The sequence below is a fragment of the Mixophyes fleayi genome, chromosome 10 (genome assembly GCF_038048845.1).
Source record: "Mixophyes fleayi isolate aMixFle1 chromosome 10, aMixFle1.hap1, whole genome shotgun sequence".
In the NCBI taxonomy this organism is placed as follows: domain Eukaryota; kingdom Metazoa; phylum Chordata; class Amphibia; order Anura; family Limnodynastidae; genus Mixophyes; species Mixophyes fleayi.
In genome coordinates, this window is record NC_134411.1 from 94286771 (window position 1) to 94312055 (window position 25285).

The 25285-nt window shown below is 43.4% G+C and overlaps 1 protein-coding gene across 2 annotated transcripts; it reads right to left on the reverse strand.

The window, feature by feature from the left end:
* Positions 1-506: 506 nt before the first annotated feature.
* Positions 507-20311, reverse strand: WDR88 (WD repeat domain 88). Of its 2 annotated transcripts, XM_075187713.1 has the most exons (11): positions 20186-20311; positions 15036-15146; positions 11860-11948; positions 10455-10518; positions 9947-10085; positions 9223-9352; positions 8050-8234; positions 7047-7129; positions 5852-5920; positions 4015-4107; positions 507-1696 (listed from the first exon to the last, which is right to left on the reverse strand). In XM_075187713.1, exons 1-11 carry the CDS (start codon positions 20234-20236, stop codon positions 1553-1555), a joined length of 1158 nt encoding a protein of 385 aa, XP_075043814.1. In that variant the 5' UTR covers positions 20237-20311; the 3' UTR covers positions 507-1552. The 2 variants fall into 2 exon arrangements, with proteins under 2 accessions (XP_075043814.1, XP_075043815.1); XM_075187714.1 differs by lacking the exons at positions 15036-15146; positions 20186-20311 and having other exon boundaries at positions 11774-11942.
* Positions 20312-25285: the final 4974 nt, after the last annotated feature.

Consider the following 25285-nt stretch of genomic DNA (forward strand, 5'->3'; position numbering starts at 1 on the left):
ACAAAATACACAATGTACAGTTGCTTTAACTGAACTTACAAAAAAAGGTGTTCAGCTATTATCAGTAAATAACTACACACACATGAACAACTGCAAACGACACCAATAAATACATAAAGTATCAACATTCCCGAAAAAAATAAACAATAATAATAATTTACAACTGTTGAACCCAGGATCTCCTGTTTACTAGACAAGCGCTTTAACCAACTACGCCACGGCGCCGCACGCTGTCCCTCGCTGAAAAGAGACAGCCTCATTTATCATGGTACAGATGCTGCAGACTTGGACATTGCAGGAAGAATTGCATTTTGAAATGTTATTTAGTATTTTTTTAATATAAAATATGATCTAATGAAATATATATGACAATCTACATTTGCAATGGAAATCTGTTCAGCACATGTCAAGGAGAACGATATGAAATGCAAGTTTACAGCAGACTTTAATCTCTGTCTGATCGCACACAAAGTCACAAGAGCCATTAACAGACAAGGGACAATAATAGAGGACACGTCTGTTTATTACAGGTCTACTGATGTTGGATTCTTGCACCCGTTCATCATATACCACATGAGGCACCCTGCTAGATGCGCTTTGGCCTCTGTGCCAGAACATAACAGAGTCCTTGGTGACATGCTTAGACTTGTAGTTCGTGTAGTACAGTGGGCCAGTGATGATTTGCCTACCTACGGTAACACGGTTACATACTGTAGCAAGACGACTCGTCCATAGCACTGAGGGGCAAGACAGATTGGAAATGACAGTTGAGTGACAAGTATCTAGGACTGAGGACACGGAACGTCTAGCACGTGTGCTGACTCCATAGCTGAATTGCACATAGGAAAACAGAGCCGACTACATATGCTTGTATTAATACGTGTTTAATGGTAATTAGTGCGGCACTACTGTGTGGCATAATATAAATTGGGGGCACATCTATTTGGCATAATATGAGCTGCGGGCACTACGTGGTGGCATAATTTAATGGGGGCACTTCTGTTTGTCATAATTTGAACTGAGTGTACTAGGGAGGAACCTCCAAACACCCTTCCCCTAGGCGGTGCTAGACACGTCCCTCCCCTGGGCGGTGCTAGACACGCCCCTCTGACATCGAGCTGCGACACACTGTATGCTGCACACGCCTACACATCTAGTAATCTAGAATAATATGTTTATATCTTAAGGTTTTACCCTGATCATAGAGGATATCCCTGGGGGGCAGCGATGTGGGATAGTTGGAGCTCTACGGTGGGGCTCTGACCAGGACACGACAGCGGTGTATAAAGCGCTGTCCTGGTTAGATACCACTTTGAATGGAGGTCTCCGCTCGTTCCTCGCTGGGCATCCCCTGTGCGCTGTGAACTTAACAGTACATTCTGGTAACTAGCACGTGAAAGGGGCCACAGCTGCCATGGGGGTATATTGGGTATATTCATTTTTAAATAACATTTCAGAACAATTCATTTTTATTTCGTTAATCTGATGAATATAATCTGATTGAAACCCCCCACGCTGCCCCCCCCTTTGTGGCTGTTTCAATAAGACTATATTACACGGTAGTAAAGCTGGCTGGCACGGTGGGTAAAGGCAGAGCGTTTCTCGGTGGGGTGGACAAGCGACAGAACACGCATCTGGTGACCACATTTGCGTTGTCCCAGTGCATTATAGAAAATTGCCTCTGACACTTTTCACACTGGAAGGAAACAGAAAAGTAGGGGTCAAAACACATTTGTAAAATACTTTTTTCATTCCATATTATAAAACACAATGTGTGACAGTTATTGGATGAAAAAACACCCACAATTTACTGCTTAACCTCCTGATCAAATCACAGAAGATTATGGCAGCCCGTATTTTCTGGAGAGATTGCAGATTATCTCAGATATTCTGAATACTCTCGCTGGGAATAACATATGGGCTTTAGTGACCAGCCCCCGGGCTGTGGTCACTGGTAAGCCAAGATTAAACAGCGCCTATGACCTATACACAGTGGAGGCAGCCATTTGTGGGCTCAGTGAGTATTCATGAGAATGCAGCCTATCCAGTCACTAGGAACCAGTGACATCACTGAGAATGCAGCCTATCCATTCACTAGGAACCAGTGACATCACTGAGAATGCAGCCTATCCATTCACTAGGAACCAGTGACATCACTGAGAGTGCAGCCTATCCAGTCACTAGGAACCAGTGACATCACTGAGAATGCAGCCTATCCAGTCACTAGGAACCAGTGACATCACTGAGAGTGCAGCCTATCCAGTCACTAGGAATCAGTGACATCACTGAGAGTGCAGCCTATCCAGTCACTAGGAACCAGTGACATCACTGAGAGTGCAGCCTATCCAGTCACTAGGAACCAGTGACATCACTGAGAATGCAGCCTATCCAGTCACTAGGAACCAGTGACACCACTGAGAATGCAGCCTATCCATTCACTAGGAACCAGTGACATCACTGAGAATGCAGCCTATCCATTCACTAGGAACCAGTGACATCACTGAGAGTGCAGCCTATCCAGTCAGTAGGAACCAGTGACATCACTGAGAATGCAGCCTATCCAGTCAGTAGGAACCAGTGACATCACTGAGAATGCAGCCTATCCAGTCAGTAGGAACCAGTGACATCACTGAGAATGCAGCCTATCCAGTCAGTAGGAACCAGTGACATCACTGAGAGTGCAGCCTATCCAGTCAGTAGGAACCAGTGACATCACTGAGAGTGCAGCCTATGCAGTCACTAGGAACCAGTGACATCACTGAGAGTGCAGCCTATGCAGTCACTAGGAACCAGTGACATCACTGAGAGTGCAGCCTATCCATTCACTAGGAACCAGTGACATCACTGAGAGTGCAGCCTATCCATTCACTAGGAACCAGTGACATCACTGAGAGTGCAGCCTATCCAGTCAGTAGGAACCAGTGACATCACTGAGAGTGCAGCCTATCCAGTCAGTAGGAACCAGTGACATCACTGAGAGTGCAGCCTATCCAGTCACTAGGAACCAGTGACATCACTGAGAGTGCAGCCTATCCAGTCACTAGGAACCAGTGACATCACTGAGAATGCAGCCTATCCATTCACTAGGAACCAGTGACATCACTGAGAGTGCAGCCTATCCATTCACTAGGAACCAGTGACATCACTGAGAGTGCAGCCTATCCATTCACTAGGAACCAGTGACATCACTGAGAGTGCAGCCTATCCAGTCACTAGGAACCAGTGACATCACTGAGAGTGCAGCCTATCCAGTCACTAGGAACCAGTGACATCACTGAGAGTGCAGCCTATCCAGTCACTAGGAACCAGTGACATCACTGAGAGTGCAGCCTATCCAGTCACTAGGAAACAGTGACATCATGGAGGTTGTATTCTCATCAATAATGGTTTAGGCTACAAATTGGCCGCCTCCAGTGAACAAGGTTACGTGTTCTTTTACAAGACAGCCGATATAGAAGCAGCTCCCAGACCTTCAATTAAACCAAACTTAGCAATTATTGGAAATGTAAGGTAATATTTGTTGAAGAATAACTTGTTTCATAAATGCTTTGGTAATTCCAGTGTAAGGAAGAGCACTGAACTGATACTTTCACACATGTGCCTTTAATCCCTCACGGTCATGGTTCTGTTGTACTTTGTAGGTCTCATTTGTCATTTTTGTTGTTGTTATAAAATCACATATTAAAGCATTTTGTCATCAATTATATTGTATCATGTAACTTTACTATATTTCTGGCCAGGATAAGAGCCCTGAAAATGGCCCATCCAGTACAATGGCCCATCCAGTACAATGGCCCATCCAGTACAATGGCCCAGTCCATACAACAACCGATCATTTTTTTTTTTTTTAACCTGACCACCATATCGCCACATCTGTGAGCATATAGCTATACTACATGAAGCCAAACTTGTTACTGGTCTGGTTGTACCGACCTCAGTGTGAGGGGCCAACTTAACTTTCCAGGGACTCCAACCTTTGTTAACCATGGAGTTAAAACTTCCCAAAATACTAACCTTAGACAGCCGGTTACCAATGGCTTTCTTATTTTCAATAACGGCAGGGATGTCTTCACAATTTTCTATATTCCACAATCTTAAAGTAGAGTCCTGTATAAATACAAAGGGATATGATGTCAGACTTATATTACACAGCTGAAAAGTTATTTAAACGACCATTTGTGTACAATTATGCTGCATAAAATGACATATGACTTCGTCTTTGTTTCAATATAAACCATCGGTCTTCATTTACCACTGCTGGTTATAAAGTGGTTTAATCAGTGGGCCTCATTTACGAAGTGCACTCTGTGAACTTGGCAAAATGCTTTGGTTTTGCATCGGTGGGTCTAGGTGGTCCCCCCGAATCTGCCCTTGGGGAGATGCGTCCGTGAACGAACCTAGGCTGGCAGAGAGGAGGCGCACTGTGCAAAAGTGTAATTCAAAGTGCAAGCTCCCATCACTTTATAACCACCCACAACATTAAATGAAACTTCAGTTCTTCTCTTAAAATAATTCTTGGTTTAGCCTCATTGATGGCTGAAACTAATCACCAGAATGATGGGATATTTGTTACATGTGGCACTTTTGTGTGTGTAAAGCTTTTTATTACAGTGCTCCTAGTGCGCTCCCGTTAGTGTAGGGCGAGATGGGAAGATTGTCAGCTCTAAGGTGGAACAAACCTTCTGCAGAGTGGAAATAGACATGCGACCCTCTGCAACCAGGGAGCACCCCTAACAATGCATCCAGTCCACCCCTTTTTGAAGCTTTAATAATCACAGTACGCAGAGGAAATCTCGTTTTGTTCACTGCTCAGCAAAACTAGGGTCACTGTCGCACCTCTGCCGTACATGATAGGAACACCCGCAAACACCTAACTCCTCCTCTCGGTCTGTGTAAACTTCTGCTCGCCCGTAAATGAACAGGAACTTGATAATTAGGAGGAAATTTGTGATCAGAGAATTAATAGCGTTTCCTCCATTACAATAAGAGCCATAAATAAGGTGAATATATAAAGGGTCTACTGGTCAGTATCTGCTCACAACTCACCTTCAGTGAGATAGAAATAGGCCAGAATATCCATTCACTAACGGGAAGGAGCAGCAGGGGATATGCAGCCAAATGGCAACTGTATAAGTTTTCTTGGAGACTGTCCAACACACCCTTCAGTGGGTGGGGCTAGAGTCCGGGAACCAATCTGTTAAGGGGTATGTGAAATATCACTCCCGCTTTATCCGCAGTGCTCCCTACACACCCTTCAACAGTCCTAATTTTTGTGCTTTGGACGGATCTTTGTATGGTTCGGATATATTTGGCTGTGGCTTTTGACCATGTAACGTTGAGACAATGTGCTTACTATGAACGCTCTGGGCTAGTAACCAATCGTTAGTCTGTCGCAGACAGCTGGGTGGTCCAATGACGATGGTGCAAGCTGCCCCCTCTTTGTTGTACAGGACCCCTTGGCACCAAAGCCTTGTCCAGGTCACAACCTGCAACAGTGCCAGTTACACCACTGTGCCAAGGCAGGCTGACCACTGAGAAAGGAAGAAGCAGTCAGAGGTTACCCTGGATTGTCCCCGATCCTTACACACAGTGGAAGCTGCCAGTTTGTTGGCTTGACCAATGCAGTCTATCACCCGCTACAAAGACCTCAGTATCGCTCCTGGTGAATTAAAAGCCTGTGCTCACATGAACGTTGGTTTGTCCCTCAGAATACCTGCTGTCGCTGTGTGTGGGTAATGGGTGCACGTTGAAGCCATCATGAATAAATAATATATAAAATACCCTTAGAAGTGATCAGTACACAATTCACAAAGTGAAATTATTGGCTGGTGAAATTAATGCAGTTTATCACCTTTGAGGAAGAAAGAAGCCACTTCTTACTGGTACTCAGTGCGACATCCAACACCCAGTCCGCGTGACCCTGGGAACATGGGAATACAGTTTTATGAACATTTAATCCTTGTACCTCAACAATAGCCTCAAAACTGGAAAAAATACGCACAGTTCACAAAGGCACTCTAACCCTGTATTTCTTCTTTTCCCTTTGCATTTGGCTAATATTAACTACTACGGAATAAAGGAATAAAAATATTCTTATTAAATTAATTTTTATAGTTTTATGAAAGTTCTAATAAACCAGCTTGTAGATTTAGTGCAGTTCCATTGTTGTCCCTCTCTTGTCCAGAATCCCTTTATGTTCTCTCAGTGTTGTTCTGTCACCAACTGAGGTGTAATAATCCTCTCACAATACAACATTTTTGGGGAACAGGGGGGGGGGGGGGGGAAGGGAGGTTTGCCAAGCAGCGATGACTGATCTAATAGGGGGAAGAATATTATGTCGCTGGCAAGGGAGAGCGGGAGAAAAAGGTGGCAGGTACAACATACATGCCAACATGGGCAAGATGATTCCTGGAAGGTCCGCGGTGCAGGTGGGTGTGTGGGGGCGGGGCTCGAAGAATTGTGTTATTAGCCCGACCCAAAACGGACATCACTACTCTGAACCAATAAAAACAAGGTGGGGCCACGATGTTGGGTCCATTACGTCACTAGGCCCCGGCCCCTCAGTTTAGTATACACAGCCAGCTAGGATCAGGGAGAATTACCTGCTCTCCCGGGAGTGCAGGAGAACTCCCAGAAATTCGGGAGTCTCGTGAACATTCCGGGAAAGTAGGCAACTATGAGATACAACCTCAACGGTCTATATCTATATTTATATTAACAATCTTTTGTTAGGACTTTAAATGGGAAAACCAGTAAAAGTTTTGTTTAAATCTTTCGGAAATACGATGATCTTGACCTTTTTACACCCACAAACATAAAATGACAGTGGGCAATCATTTTGGTTTATTGCAGAAATATCCACAATTTATTTGAAAATAAAAATCTGCTCTCAAAACATCGATTCTTCACAATTACATTTAGCTTTGAATTCACCATCTGACATCAAAAATCTATTTTGGGTGTTCCCAAACAAGTGTCTTGGACGGTGTAAAGTATATTGAAAGGGAAACAGATTATACAAATGATTACATTGATAAATAAAATACCTTCAACACCAGTTTCTTGCACCCAGAGTTCACATCCCAGACGACGATTGTTCTGTCATATCCTCCAGACACAAGGATGGAAGCTGAAAGAGAAGAGATGAAACTGCCCTTCGGTCCCTGAGAGATATAATAGCTCCATTGGTAAAATCTTTGTGCCGTGTTACCATATAAACGCCCATCTCCTCCTACACACCAATACTTACTAGCTAGTTACATAATACAGGAATAGATCAATCTGGGTGGCCTTTAATATTAGTGTCCCTTCTGAGGGAGGATGGAATACATAAAGGATAGCTCATCACCCAGTGTGGGGGCACCAGGGCCAAGCAATCTTCTGGTGGTGAACTTCCGAACATGTTATAAAGGTTCCTGAAGAGGGGCCTGTGCCGTCTATTTTAGACAAGAGTAACGGTGTCTAGTAGACATGTGATGAAGACTGTGGGACACACTATTGATGGCACAAAATAGTCTGGTCTGGTCTGGTCTAAATGTAATTAATCTTCCGTAATATTTTCTATATAGCATATATATTGTGTTTGCTCACCGTGCCATAAGAGAGGACGCATTTTGGGGCCTTAAAGATTTTTTGGGGCAAATGAACCAATGCATAAACATTTGTATCAGATGCATTTACATAGTGGATTAAAATGATGTATTTAAGTTCAGTAGACACATCCATAGGCAAACAGAGGGGGTTTCCTAGTGCCTGGAAACCCCCTCCAAGCCTGGGGCACTGTATAATTGAGGTGGCTAGACCCTGCTCCCACTTCACACTGCTCTGCTTGAAAAGGGAGAGCTGCGTGCACCTAACAGTAGTGCACGCAGCATTGCCCATGTATATTATGGGGATAGGAAGAGTTGGAGAGCAGCCAAGCACTGTCTAAAATTATAGCCACGCCCCCATGCATGCTTGTCACGCCCACTGGCGGCGTGGTGTGGAAACCCCCCTCCACAAATCCTGCGTTTGCCCCTGACATCATTAAGAACGCAGTGTGTAGCTCACCATCCTTAGAAAACGCGCAGGAGCTGACAGATCCGATGTGCACATGGAGAAGACTATCTGGTCCCCGGCGGTGGAACTCTCCAGTGTTAATGTCCCAAAGTTTTATACTCTTGTCCCAAGACGCTGTGGACAGTAACCGGCTGTTACTGCTAAAGCCACAGTCTGATATGACGTTGCTGTGAGCTCTGCGATAACAATAAATCATAAATCATATTAGTATCATTTCAATTTAACAACAAAATATCCTCCAATAATCCCAGACAAGGCACCAGGCAAGACCGGCCACCACCCAGGTGTTATGCGCGTTTTGTCGCTATCCAATAACGATTGTCGAATCTCGATTTGTGTTTCCAACGCACAAATATTTATTCTCAAAAAGTAGCAGAATAATTCAAGCAAAATAATAGTAAGTACAGCCGCTACTTATCGCAGGCGCTCTGGATCCAGCGAACAGTCATTCAGTCCTGAAGTCTGTGGACAAGATGTCTGATCACTGGATGAAAAGCTCCTGCTTATATGTAAACAGAAATACAGTAAAACAATGCAGATGGTGTGGCTTGCTTCTATTGGTCCAGGCTTTAGTAAGGTCCAGGGGGTTGTAGATCACAGGCTGGTTCAATCTAAGGAATCCAAAGGTGGGGGTCACCTCTCCAGGGAATGTGCTCTATTCTTCCCGCCAAAACTCCATTAGCATATTTTAGTCTGCATCATATTAAAGGTTTATTCCCCAACATCAATAACTAGCGTATGCAATGTGCGATCTCTTCGCCGAATGCACCAGACAGCTGCTGAAGTAAAGAGGATCAATATGATACCACACATGACACATTTCCTTTAACCTGTACCATATGTATTACTAATATGAATATAACTTATAATATTACACATAAACGCTACTATATTTCGACATAAATAACTATGTGTTGCGACTATAATTAATGTGTACTATTTACAAAGTTGCCTATTGGTGCGAATGTGTGTAAATGTGTAAAAACCGCTATTGCCACGTGTTACGGCTGTGTACGCCCTTCCGTGCCGTAGCGTGCAATACGCATCTTTTCAGACAAAGACAACCAAGTTTGCTCGATATTAAATGAAATTACTTTATCCAATTTTACTGACTTCGACACAGGATATGACAGCTGATCGTACAGAGACTCTAGTCTTCCTTACTGGTTTATTCTGAGAGTTGTACGTTGTGCCTTTAGGTCCCACAGTTTTACGGATCGGTCAGAGGAGACGGAACAAATTCTCTGGCTCTCGGAGTCAAAGCAGCATCTTGTTATAGTGGATTTGTGGTGGTCTGAAAAAGCGAAAAGCGATAGATTTCAAAGATGTACATAGAGTATGGTACTTTATCTGGTTATAATAAGGGTAGAGCCATCATTGAGAGAGTTTCCATAGACACAAGGCTGTAATCGTAGCAAGTTGTTATGTATTTAGCCCCCATGAAATCACTTTGCGCCTACTCTTGCAGGATTTCAGATCCAACTGGGAAGCCGCAGGGTAAAAGGGGTTAAAATGTCCAGTTTACGGCCACACAAGATCCATTTATTAATCTGCTTGGTTGGAAAAAAAAAATCTTATTAAAGAATTAAATAACAGGTAACCTTACAGAGTGAACCATGGCCTAGGCAAGGGAAGGTGGTTTTGATGCTTGGGGGCAGGGGTGAAACTAGAAAAATTTGGCCAGGGGTCCAGTGATGCAGCTCTAGACTCCTGGGCCCCCCCAGTTCTACTCTACGACCCCCCTCACATCTGGGCACTGTTATATCTTAAAAACTGACAATCAGCAAGATGGTGCGTGCTGCAGTATATTACATATGTATAATATGTTACAGGGGTATAAGAACAGATGTCTGTGCACAATTTGTGAGAAGCGATGGAAATGGCCGACCTTTAATATTTACCACTTTGGCGGCTGTCGTACAATCGACGATACACACTGCATTCTCCACATCCACACCACACACAACGTACTTCCCATCTCCAGAAACGTTACATGATGTCACAAGACCGTCCAAGTTTATCGACCACTGAAATAGAAAATTGATAACGTGCAGATAAATAAATATATATTAAACAGTCAATACTGTCAATAGATTCAGGAACTACTTATTGATTTGGGAAGATTGTTACTTGTGCAGGACTTATCTATTCACACCAGACTTTCCAGTTTTCATGCCAGGGACAGATATTTAGTTGTGGTGAGTGGCTTTAATTGCAGTCACTTAGGATCAAATGTAATTTTGGCCTAGTGGTCAAAAAAAATAGCACACTAAGTCAGACTGTCCTGCAGAGATGTATCTCCCTTTAAACCTACCTATGATTTGTAGATACAAATCTATATTTTGCAAAGGATAATAAATTAGATTTGAACACAATTCCTAAATAATAATACATACAAGTACTTCTCCGGTCTCCAAGTCCCAAAGCTTCACAGTTTTGTCATAAGATGCCGTGACCAACCTGAAGACAGTCAGGAGATAATTATTATTACATATACTATAAAGATAGTGAGCCCTACACTGCAATAGACAATCGGTATACAGAATAAATTCAGTATTCATTACTTTTCCCAGCTCATAGTCCAATACATATTTTGTAACCAATGATCTCTGTACTTTTCCCATTTAATGTTCCGCTCGCTAAGGACTGAACGGAATGTTTCAAGACTGGTAAAGTGACTCCTGGTACACGTGCCGTTTGGGTGCGTACGTGAAAAATTTGCTATAACATCCATTTGTGTATAAATAAATGTACTTATAGTGCTATTTTATTTTATTTTTTCTATGTGCATTTTTTGCAGTAACTTGGAACAAACATTTTCAACCGTTTGAACCAGGAACGTCATTTTAATCAGGGGAATGCAGGTAACATGCAATGTATTTTGTATATGTTGAATAGGAAAAAAATCAACACATGCTAGAATGCTGCATTCTGAAGACAGCAATCCAATAATAGTACATAGATGTGAAAACACCGCTAAACCCCCAAATTATAATTATCAGATATACCTTGACATTGTACAGCAGCTCTGCTATAAAGTAAGTATTACCCCTCCACTCCATTACAGGACATCTCTAGGATAATGTTCTAATGGTGTCTGATACAAAAAGCTGAGAATACATAATGTGAGAACTGTGACATCACTGGCCCCGCCCATGTGAATGAAGCAACCAATCCAGACAGTGAATTAAGGTTTGGTGGATAACGTAAGTATATATACTCAAGTTATTTCAGCAGCAGCAGCTATTTATATAGCGCCACTAATTCCGCAGCGCTGTACAGAGAACTCACTCACATCAGTCCCTGCCCCATTGGAGCTTACAATCTAAATTTCCGAACATACACACAGACCGAGAGAGACGAAGGTCCATTTGTCAGCAGCCAATTAACCTACCAGTATGTTTTTGGAGTTTGGGAGGAAACCGGAGCACCTGGAGGAAACCCACGCAAACACAGGGAGAACATACAAACTCCACACAGATAAGGCCATGGTCGGGAATAAAACTCATGACTCCAGTGCTGTGAGGCAGAAGTGCTAACCACTGAGCCACATAAAGTCCTGTTTCATGTATACGATTCATCTATAAGTCACGTTAAACAACTTCAACATCAAGCAATGACTTTAGATACTGTTCCTGTCCAATCACAGCTAATTTAATCCTTTAGAATTAATTAATGTGACATAAGCCCCCAGCCTGCGGTACATTGCACTAACCTACAAAGTGGATTGTTCTGTAATTCCACAACGCACATACTGCCCAATATCATCTAATCACAGTTGCCAAAACGTCATTGTGTCACCTTTTATTATCACCTGTTGGATTGCACTCAGAAATAGGAGCCGTATGCTCATCTCCAAACTCACGGATCAGAGTAAATGTAGAAAAATCCTATAAAAAAAAAAAAAGACACTGTAGTGTTAGAATAAAGGAAAACTGGAAAAACAAAACACTAGAGTTATAAAATACTTTTCAAACTTTATGGTTCACTTATTGAAACAGAAAACCTGCCGCCTTCACATAAAGTGTGTTCAGTCCATATCAGTTATCCTATAAATCTGTTATGTGCTATCAGCTACCCAATAACTGGTCTGTATGGTAGAGGCAGAAAAATACTATAGAAATCTATTCACACAAAGAGTTATTGCAGATAAATCCTCAACTGAATAAAATTAGAGAAAACAAATGTTTAAAGTTAAATCGCACCTATCGCCTAAACACAGTAGAGACAGCTGTTTTGTGGCTAAATCAATATTTATTACAATGTACAACCTATCAATGCCGAAATAACTAGTATGAACACAAAGTTTTGGGTGACCGATTCACTTGCAACAAGTAACATAGTAACATAGTAACATAGTTGATGAGGTTGAAAAAAAGACACCAGTCCATCAAGTTCAACCTATTTTGGATCTCCTGCGATCCTGCACTTATATTTGAAATTAATCCGGAGTAGGCAACCGCCCATCTGTTTCAATTTTGAAAATCCCCCCAGACTCAATATTGCAATCCAATTTTTACCCTATATCCACTACTATCCTTTATTTTAAATTAACGGTCGTATCCCTGGATACACCTTTCCGCTAAAAATTTGTCTAACCCTTTCTTAAACATATCTATTGAATCTGCCATCACAACCTTCCCTGGCAATGAATTCCATATCTTGACTGCCCTTACTGTAAAGAACCCCTTCCTTTGCTGGTTGTGAAATTTCCTCTCCTCTAACCTTAGGGGATGACCACGTGTCCTGTGTATGGTCCTTGGGGTAAAAAGTTCCCATGAAAGCTCTCTGTATTGACCCCTAATGTATTTGTACATAGTAATCATATCTCCCCTTAGACGCCTCTTTTCTAAAGTAAACATGCCTAAACTGGCTAACCTTTCCTCATAACTTAATGACTCCATACCCTTTATCAATTTTGTCGCCCTTCTCTGAACCCTTTCTAGTTCCAAATTATCTTTTTTATAGAGTGGTGCCCAGAACTGTACTGCATATTCAAGATGAGGTCTTACCAATGATTTATACAGTGGCAAAATTACACTGTCTTCCCTTGCATCTATGCCCCTTTTTATGCATGCCAATACTTTGTTTGCCCTTGCAGCTGCTGCTTGACATTGAGCACTATTGCTAAGTCTACTGTCTACGAGCACTCCCAAATCCTTTTCCATTATAGATTCTCCCAAATTAATTCCATTTAATTTATAGATTGCGTTCTTGTTTTTGATCCCTGAATGCATAACCTTACATTTATCTGTGTTAAACCTCATATTCCATTTAGCCGCCCAATCCTCCAGTTTATTTAAGTCCCTCTGTAGAGAAGCTACATCTTGCTCTGATTTTATTACCTTACAGAGTTTAGTGTCATCTGCAAAAATAGAAACTTTACTCTCTAAACCATCACCAAGGTCATTAATAAATATATTAAAAAGGAGTGGTCCCAGCACGGAACCTTGAGGAACTCCACTTAAGACCTTTGACCAATTAGAAAATGTTCCATTTATCACAACTCTCTGTTCCCTATTCTCTAACCAGTTTTCGATCCAAGTACAAATTTTGATTTCTAGACCCAGTTCCCTTATTTTGTAAACCAACCTCTTGTGTGGCACTGTATCAAAGGCCTTTGCAAAATCTAAGTAGACCACATCTACTGTCCTGCCCTGGTCTAAGTTCCCACTAACTTCCTCGTAGAAACTAATTAGATTAGTTTGACATGACCTATCCCTCACAAATCCATGTTGATTCCCACTAATAATTTTATTGCGTACCAAGTAATCCTGAATACTGTCCCTTAAAATACCTTCCAGTAGTTTCCCCACTATTGATGTCAGGCTTACAGGTCTATAATTCTCTGGTTGTGATCTCGTCCCCTTTTTAAACAACGGCACCACATCTGCTATTCGCCAATCCCTTGGTACTGAGCCTGATGAGATTGAATCTCTGAAAATTAAGAATAGCGGTCTAGCTATTTCCGAGTTTAACTCCATAAGGACCCTTGGGTGTATGCCATCTGGACCTGGAGCTTTATTTATCTTAATATTCTTCAGTCGCCTTTGGACTTCTTCCTCTGACAACCAAGTATTAATTAATGGCATGGTTTCATTTCCATTTTTATGTATTACTCCTGCCATTTGTTCCTCTCTGGTAAATACTGAAGAAAAGAACGTGTTTAATATCTCTGCTTTTTCCTTAGTATCATTTATCAATTCACCCATCTCACTTCTTAGTGGTCCTATATTATCTTTTTTAATCCTTTTGCCATTTATATACTTAAAAAACTTTTTGGGGTTTGTCTTACTTTCTTTTGCAACGTGCCTTTCATTTTCTAATTTAGCCAATCTAATTTCCTTTTTGCATGTTTTATTACATTCCTTGTACCTATGGAAGGACTCCTCTGACCCTTCAGACTTAAACAATTTAAATGCATGCTTCTTCCTTTGCATTTCTTCTCTTACCTTTTTATTTAGCCACATTGGTTTAGACTTAATTCTTTTACATTTATTTCCCATAGGAATGAACTTATACGTGTATGTTTCCAACAACATTTTAAAGACAGCCCACATTTCTTCCGTATTTTTTCCTTCAAAGGCTTTGTCCCAGTCTATGCTCTTTATAGACTCCTTTAGCATATTAAAATTTGCCTTTTTAAAGTTTAAAGTCCTAGTTGATCCCTTATACTGTTGTTTCTGGAAACTAATTTCAAATGAGACCATATTATGATCACTGTTTCCCAAGTGCTCCTTTACTTGAATATTTGATATTACGTCTACATTGTTTGTTATTACTAGGTCCAGTATAGTCCGGTTCCTAGTTGGTTCCTCAACTAATTGGGACATGTAATGGTCTTTTAGCGTGCTCAGAAACCTATTTCCCCTAGCTGTACCGCAGGTCTCAGTACTCCAATCAATGTCCGGATAATTAAAATCCCCCATAATTAAAAGTGATATCACTGATACAAAGGGGGATTCACAATAACCTACCCAGAGTTTAGCTGTTTGATCATGTGAACAAGTTAGAATTTTTGTATCCTCAAAGCAGAAATGACAGGAGGTCACAGCACTTTTGTGTCCTTTTAAAACTCTAAACGGGACCTGCAGAATGGAAAATAGACAAAATAATACATTTATCTCTGCAGATTATACACACTATGAAACTATGTGAGCCCTGAACAGGGCATTGGTATTAAACATTGCATTATAAATAGGAGGTGTTGATTAGAACACATGTACAATTTAAATCTCTCCGATAAATATGAACTTGTGACATCCAGAGAATTGGGACAGATGGAATGAAGTGTATCTAGTATGCCATAATAAAGGTTTTTTAATGTGTAGTTGGTCAATATTGCAGAATAGGGACATTCCCAGGGACCATTGGCCATTATTGTTGCATGGTTTAACAGTTGAAACTCAAATACCAAATAGATTAAAGCTGAAGTTAAATATATTATAATGCTTTATACTGGAGTACACATTAGTTACAGTAAGTGTCCACTAGATATTATATTATACCAAATGGAAAGAGAATGTACTAGAGACAAAGGGGGCATACAGTGGGAGTACAGATGTGACCAGGAAGCTACATAATAAATAATAAACTATTTATTTTAGATGGTTACGGTCCATTGTGGTATACATTCATTCTACTGGACACACAATCAGAGCACAAACAATGTGTTGTGGGTCACACTAGACAACACACACCAAGGTGAGGTTAAAAACTGGTAGCACATAATTGGGTATGACACTGGGCATACACACTATATACTGGGGATGGTACTGGGAGTACACACTATACACTGGGAGTACAGACTATATAATGGGGATGGAACTGGGAGTACACACTATCCACTGGGAGTACACACTATATAATGGGAGTACACACTATACACTGGGAGTACACACTATACACTGGGAGCACACACTATATAATGGGGATGGAACTGGGAGTACACCCTATACACACTATACACTGGGAGTACACACTATATAATGGGGATGATACTGGGAGTACACACTATATACTGGGAGTACACACTATATAATGGGGATGGTACTGGGAGTACACACTATACACTGGGAGTACACACTATATAATGGGGATGGTACTGGGAGTACACACTATACACTGGGGATGACACATTACACACTGGGAGTACACACTATACACTGGGAATGACACATTACACAGAGTACACTGGGAGTACACACTATACACTGGGGATGACACATTACACAGAGTACACACTATACACTAGGAGTACACACTATACACTGGGAGTACACTATACAATGGGAGTACACACTATACAATGGGAGCACACACTATACACTGGGAATGGCACTGGGAGCACACACTATATACTGGGGATGGCACTGGGAGCACACACTATATACTGGGAGTACACACTATATACTGGGGATGACACATTACAGAGTACACTGGGGATGACAAATTACACAGAGTACACACTATACACTGGGTATGACACATTACACACTGGGAGTACACATTATACACTGGGAGCACACACTACACACTGGGGATGACATTACACAGAGTACACACTATACAGTAGGAGTACTCACTATACACTGGGGACGGTACTGGGAGCACACACTATACACTGGGGACGGTACTGGGAGCACACACTATACACTGGGGACGGTACTGGGAGCACACACTATACACTGGGGACGGTACTGGGAGCACACACTATACACTGGGGACGGTACTGGGAGCACACACTATACACTGGGGACGGTACTGGGAGCACACACTATACACTGGGGACGGTACTGGGAGCACACACTATACACTGGGGACGGTACTGGGAGCACACACTATACACTGGGGACGGTACTGGGAGCACACACTATACACTGGGGACGGTACTGGGAGCACACACTATACACTGGGGACGGTACTGGGAGCACACACTATACACTGGGGACGGTACTGGGAGCACACACTATACACTGGGGACGGTACTGGGAGCACACACTATACACTGGGGACGGTACTGGGAGCACACACTATACACTGGGGACGGTACTGGGAGCACACACTATACACTGGGGACGGTACTGGGAGCACACACTATACACTGGGGACGGTACTGGGAGCACACACTATACACTGGGGACGGTACTGGGAGCACACACTATACACTGGGGACGGTACTGGGAGCACACACTATACAATGGGGACGGTACTGGGAGCACACACTATACAATGGGGACGGTACTGGGAGCACACACTATACAATGGGGACGGTACTGGGAGCACACACTATACAATGGGGACGGTACTGGGAGCACACACTATACAATGGGGACGGTACTGGGAGTACACACTATACAATGGGGACGGTACTGGGAGTACACACTATACAATGGGGATGGTACTGGGAGTACACACTATACAATGGGGATGGTACTGGGAGTACACACTATACACTGGGGATGGTACTGGGAGTACACACTATATAATGGGGATGGTACTGGGAGCACACACTATATAATGGGGATGGTAATGGGAGCACACACTATATAATGGGGATGGTACTGGGAGTACACACTATACACTGGGGATGGTACTGGGAGCACACACTATATAATGGGGATGGTACTGGGAGCACACACTATATAATGGGGATGGTACTGGGAGCACACACTATATAATGGGGATGGTACTGGGAGCACACACTATACAATGGGGATGGTACTGGGAGTACACACTATACACTGGGGATGGTACTGGGAGTACACACTATATAATGGGGATGGTACTGGGAGCACACACTATATAATGGGGATGGTACTGGGAGTACACACTATATAATGGGGATGGTACTGGGAGTACACACTATATAATGGGGATGGTACTGGGAGTACACACTATATAATGGGGATGGTACTGGGAGCACACACTATATAATGGGGATGGTACTGGGAGTACACACTATATAATGGGGATGGTACTGGGAGTACACACTATATAATGGGGATGACAGAGTACACACTATATAATGGGGATGACAGAGTACACACTATATAATGGGGATGACAGAGTACACACTATATAATGGGGATGACAGAGTGCACACTATATAATGGGGATGGTACTAGGAGTACACACTATATAATGGGGATGGTACTGGGAGTACACACTATATAATGGGGATGGTACTGGGAGTACACACTATATAATGGGGATGGTACTGGGAGTACACACTATATAATGGGGATGGTACTGGGAGTACACACTATATAATGGGGATGGTACTGGGAGTACACACTATATAATGGGGATGGTACTGGGAGCACACACTATATAATGGGGATGGTACTGGGAGTACACACTATATAATGGGGATGGTACTGGGAGTACACACTATATAATGGGGATGACAGAGTACACACTATATAATGGGGATGACAGAGTACACACTATATAATGGGGATGACAGAGTACACACTATATAATGGGGATGGTACTAGGAGTACACACTATATAATGGGGATGGTACTGGGAGTACACACTATATAATGGGGATGGTACTGGGAGTACACACTATATAATGGGGATGGTACTGGGAGTACACACTATATAATGGGGATGGTACTGGGAGTACACACTATATAATGGGGATGGTACTGGGAGTACACACTATATAATGGGGATGGTACTGGGAGTACACACTATATAATGGGGATGGTACTGGGAGTACACACTATATAATGGGGATGGTACTGGGAGCACACACTATATGATGGGGATGGTACTGGGAGTACACACTATATAATGGGGATGGTACTGGGAGTACACACTATATAATGGGGATGACAGAGTACACACTATATAATGGGGATGGTACTAGGAGTACACACTATATAATGGGGATGGTACTGGGAGTACACACTATATAATGGGGATGGTACTGGGAGTACACACTATATGATGGGGATGGTACTGGGAGTACACACTATATGATGGGGATGGTACTGGGAGTACACACTATATAATGGGGATGACAGAGTACACACTATATAATGGGGATGACAGAGTACACACTATATAATGGGGATGGTACTAGGAGTACACACTATATAATGGGGATGGTACTGGGAGTACACACTATATAATGGGGATGGTACTGGGAGTACACACTATATAATGGGGATGGTACTGGGAGTACACACTATATAATGGGGATGACAGAGTACACACTATATAATGGGGATGGTACTAGGAGTACACACTATATAATGGGGATGACAGAGTACACACTATATAATGGGGATGACAGAGTACACACTATATAATGGGGATGACAGAGTACACACTATATAATGGGGATGGTACTAGGAGTACACACTATATAATGGGGATGGTACTGGGAGTACACACTATATAATGGGGATGGTACTGGGAGTACACACTATATAATGGGGATGGTACTGGGAGTACACACTATATAATGGGGATGGTACTGGGAGTACACACTATATAATGGGGATGGTACTGGGAGTACACACTATATAATGGGGATGACAGAGTACACACTATATAATGGGGATGGTACTAGGAGTACACACTATATAATGGGGATGACAGAGTACACACTATATAATGGGGATGACAGAGTACACACTATATAATGGGGATGGTACTGGGAGTACACACTATATAATGGGGATGGTACTGGGAGTACACACTATATAATGGGGATGGTACTGGGAGTACACACTATATGATGGGGATGGTACTGGGAGTACACACTATATAATGGGGATGGTACTGGGAGCACACACTATATAATGGGGATGACAGAGTACACACTATATAATGGGGATGACAGAGTACACACTATATAATGGGGATGGTACTAGGAGTACACACTATATAATGGGGATGGTACTGGGAGTACACACTATATAATGGGGATGGTACTGGGAGTACACACTATATAATGGGGATGGTACTGGGAGTACACACTATATAATGGGGATGACAGAGTACACACTATATAATGGGGATGGTAATGGGAGCACACACTATCCACTGGGAGTACACACTATATAATGGGGAAGACAGAGTACACAGGGCTGTGGTCAGTGCTGGTTACCCGGGATAACCTCTCACTCTCCCACACATTCTCCTCGCCCGGCTCCAGCATCCCGGCGGCTCCAGAGTCCTGTCCCTACTCCGCGATCCGCGCTGATCCCCTCACACTGACTGCCGGCGGCACTTCCGGAGTCCGCGTCTCCATGGAAACCGGCTACAGCGGCCGGAGCGGACCAAACCTGGTCAGTCTGCGAAGTGATGAGCGGAGGAGATCATCCAGCTGTCACTGACCGGTCACCGCACAGCCCCCCCCCCCCCCCCCTCTTATTACACGGTGCGCCCAGGGGGGGGTCACAGTGTGGGACAGGGGCTCCGCTCAATATTAAACTTTTTAGGGCTCCAGTGATTTTGAATTTAACTCCGGGGTCACCTGTATAATACCCTGACCTGTGCTCAGACCAGGATATCACTCACCACCCACTTACTCTTAGATCCCAAATAAGTTGTGCATCCTATTAATTTGGGGCATTTAAATATTAATGATATAAAATAGGCTTCGTGAGTTAAATATTTCTAGTGGGAAACAGGGACTACCCTGGGAAAACCAGGACAAATGGTAACACTAGACATGCTGGGACTTGTAGTTCCCCGCGGCTGTTGAGTCCCAGGTCTCCTAAACCAACAAATGTAATAGGATCATTTATAACAAAGTGTTGGTTCATTTTTAAATAGCCCCCAAATGTATTTTCTTTGGTGAAGGGCGGGGGGAGTTGTCCTGACACTTAAGTGTAACTTTGACGTTAGGCAGTGACAGTATTTGCTAAGTTATTTAATATAAGTTGATGGGCTTAATATGTACTTTTAGTGGTTAACAGCGGTTTATATTTATGTTGAGAGATTTAAATGTACTCAGTATATTTTTTTGTCCTTAAATCCTTCTTCCCAACAACGAATGAAACAGTGCATTCAATTCCCGGGACTCTGATTTATGGGAACTACCCTCCCGGGGCCTGCACTTGACATACTGGGCCTGATTCATTAAGGAAAGTAAGGCAAAAAAAAAAAAAAAAAGTAACTTTGAACCCTGGCAAAACCATGTTACAATACAATGGTGCAAATTAGTTTATTATCTTGCACATAAGATAAATACTGGCTGTTTTTTCATGTAGCACACAATACTTGACAGCTTTATTCTTACACAGACATTAAAATTTGATCTAGAACATGCCCTACCCAAACTAAACCTGTCCCCACATTTTATATTTACCTACCCCTCCATTGCAACATGGTTTTGCCATGGTGCAAAGTTACTCTTTTTTTTTTTTTTTGCTTTAGTTTCCTTAATGAATCTGGCCCATTAGGTCTGAAGAAATTTGAATTTTCCCTTTACCGCTGTTTTTGACTACAGCATTAATTGTAGGGAAAATATGGCTGGAAAAAGTTTAACATTCACAATGCATTCTGCATTAGTCATACGGTTAATAGATCATTTAATAATGAAGCTTCATACGTTTTAGTCAGATCACTTAACATATGATCATTGATCATCGCTGATCCGAGTACCGAGCCGACTTTCCCACTTCCTCGGATCTGAATCGAGGCAAAATGTCATAATTGCGTCATTGGATTTCGCAGGTTTTGGATTCCATAAGTTCCTCCCTCCCTAGGAGATCCAGCACTGTTGCTCACACAGAGACAGGAGGGGTAGCAGTGTTCTTGTTACTCTCCAGTGCCATTGCTCAGTGCCACTGCTCATACAGAAACAGGGGTAACAGTGTTCTTGTCACTCTCCAGTCTCCAGTGAGATTGCTCAGTGCCATTGCTCACATAGAAACAGGGGTAACAGTGTTCTTGTCACTCTCCAGTCTCCAGTGAGATTGCTCAGTACCATTGCTCACACAGAAACCGGGGTAACAGTGTTTTTGTCACTCTCCAGTCTCCAGTGCCATTGCTCACATAGAAACAGGGGTAACAGTGTTCTTGTCACTCTCCAGTCTCCAGTGAGATTGCTCAGTACCATTGCTCACATAGAAACCGAGGTAGCAGTGTTTTTGTCACTCTCCAGTCTCCGGTGACATTGCTCAGTGCCATTGCTCACACAGAAACAGGGGTAGCAGTGTTCTTGTCACTCTCCAGTGCCATTGCTCATACAGAAACAGGGGTAGCAGTGTTCTTGTCACTCTCCAGTCTCCAGTGCCATTGCTCATACAGAAACAGGGGTAGCAGTGTTCTTGTCACTCTCCAGTCTCCAGTGCCATTGCTCACACAGAAACAGGGGTAGCAGTGTTCTTGTCACTCTCCAGTCTCCAGTGCCATTGCTCATACAGAAACAGGAGAGGTAGTAGTGTTCATGTCACTTGACAAAAAATTACTAGAAATGACTGGAAATTAATGTTATTGGGGTTAACAATAATGTAGGAACAAAAAAAAGAGCCAAATTAAGTGATTTTGTCATGTTTTTTACTCTTATGTTCGTGCAGCTTGTATTAAAGTCGCGATTCTGCACGGGGAAGGTGGAGCAGAAAGTACATTATTTAGGACCCCTTGGCTGTGAGCAGTTTTTGTTCCGCAGAGAACGGCTCAGCCGGAGAAAACAGCTACATCAGATTTTGTGGGTGCCAATGGAATAGGAAGGGGCGTGTTTTCTCCTCCTCTTTGGCGGTCTTCCTCAGCGGAGACGCCATTTCTGTGCATCCTGTTGTTCTCTCCTGCTGTGCTCCCAGTTGGTGCTGTTAACAAACAATATAGGCTGTACAGCGTTTCAGTTTTGTTTCCATTACACTCTTTTCTACCGTTAACTACCGTGTTGTGTAGTGTGGGTGTGAGTCCCTATATATCTATATCTTTCTAGCTATTATATAGGTGTAAGTGAACAGTCTGTCTGTATATAAGTGATTATATACAGGCCTTCCTCTCCCAAGATGCCACCAAATGTCTTATTCACTCTCTGATCATCTCCCGCTTGGACTACTGCAACCTTCTCCTCACTGGCCTCCCCCACTCTCATCTCGCTCCCCTTCGTTCTGTTCTTAACGCAGCCGCTAGGCTTATCTTCCTTTCTCGCCGCTCCTCTTCTGTCTCCCCCCTCTACCAAGCCCTTCACTGGCTCCCCGTACCCTACAGAATCCTGTTCAAGCTCCTCACTCTCACATACAAGGCCCTCGCCAACTCCACTGCTCCCTACATCTCCAACCTCATCTCTATTCACGCTCCATCCCGCCCTCTCCGATCTGCCAATGACCGTCGCCTCTCCTCCCCTCTGATTACCTCCTCACACGCGCGAATCCAAGACTTCTCCCGCGCTGCCCCCCTCCACTGGAACAAGCTCCCTCCCTCCATCAGAACATCCCCTACTCTGTCCAGTTTCAAACGGGCTCTAAAAACCCACCTCTTTCTCGAAGCCTTCCAGTCTCCCACTTAACTTCCTACCTTTTTTCTGCCTCCCTCCCCTGAATCTGCCTCCATTCCCCCTTCTCTCCCTCTCACCCCTGTGTCTCTCTGTCTGTCTACCCCTCCCCTTAGATTGTACGCTCCCTTGAGCAGGGCCATCTCTCCTCCCGTTTCCTGCACCTTTAACTTTGCTCTCCAGCTACCTTTCCCCCCACCCCTCTGGGGGTCTCCCCGTCATCCGTGCCCTTCCTCTTGGGCTCCGGCGCCTGCTGGTCTTCCCTCCCCCCTCTCTCTAGCTGTGCTTTGAGCTTGCTGAGTTACTGTGCTTATTGTTTACTGTATCGTGCCGTCCCACCTTGTATTGTACTTGTTTGTCCCTGTACGGCGCTACGGACACTGAGTGGCGCCTTATAAATAAAAATTAATAATAATAATATATATACACAGCTTCTGTGTTTACTGTAAACATTAATATCAGTACTTTCTCTAGTATTATCTGGGTGTTTTACTTATGCACAATGACTGAGAAAGGAACTTCCAGACTCAAACGGTCCACTGCAAAGTCTGTGCAACTTTATACTTGTGCAAAATATGTTAAATTCTCTTGTGGACAGTCTGACCTGGAAGCCTCGTGTGCAACGTGTGAAATGGAGCTTTGTGATCACCGGTTGCCTGTGAGGGAACCGGCTTGGCTTAAATCAATGATGGCATCCGTAGCCAAACTCACTTGGGTAATGACTGAGTTCAGAAAGGTAGGTGACTCTTCTTCTTTATCAGCACCCCACATTCCACCTTCACAGCCTGTACTGACCACTAGTGGGGCTAACCAGGCTGAGGCAGGTTTGGTGTGTCCACCCAGGGTTCCCTCATTGGAAGGCCTCCTTAGCATCCCCCATAGGATGACATTCCTGAGACAGTGAAGGTCATCGCCGTTCCCTCAGCTTGTAGAGTTGGTTTCGGAGGCTTTGCAGAAGCCTGACAGGAAGTTCCACATGCACAGGAAATTTAAATCACTTTACTTCTTGGCATTGGAGGAGTCTGTTAAATGGGAGATTTCTCCCGTGGTGGTTCCTCCTATTGTCCGCTTAACCACAACTACTGTCATTGCTATGTAGGGTATATTTTCGCCTCGGGATGCTACAGCCAAAAAAAGTGATTTTCTTCTATAGCGGAGCAGGTAGTTTGTTTAGACCATGTATGTCTACAGCCTGGGTGAACAAGGCTATTCAAGTATGGGCAGAACAGATCGCTAATGGCCTGCAAGAGCCATTAGAGCCTAGAGCTGACTTGATCATGTTAGCTGTACATATTCTGACTTTTTTGGATGCGGTTTCTTTTACTTCCAAACTCTCTGCACTCATAATCGAGGCCAGACGGTCTATGTGGCTGTCCTCTGGGTCAGCAGTTGCACTCTAAACATACACTACAGTCTTTGCCTTTTGATGGGGTTACTCTTTTTGGTTCACAGCTGGAAGAAATTATTCAGGTTGCCACTGATGGTAAGAGCTCCTTTCTGCCTGTCAGCAACGGTAAACCAAAGCAACTCAGGTTTCGGTCCTTTCATCCCTTCAGTAGGTCGAAGACAGCTGATGCCAGGGGGCAGTCTTCTTCCTTCAGGGGAGGATTCCATCGGGGCCAGGGGTCGTCCAAGCCTACAGAGACAGTCTCTGCATGACGGGGCAACTCGCCACAGTATTGTTGTGGGGTTCCGTCTGCTGCAGTTTCAGGATCAATGGCGGGCCTCAACTACGGGTGCCTGGGTTCGGGGGGA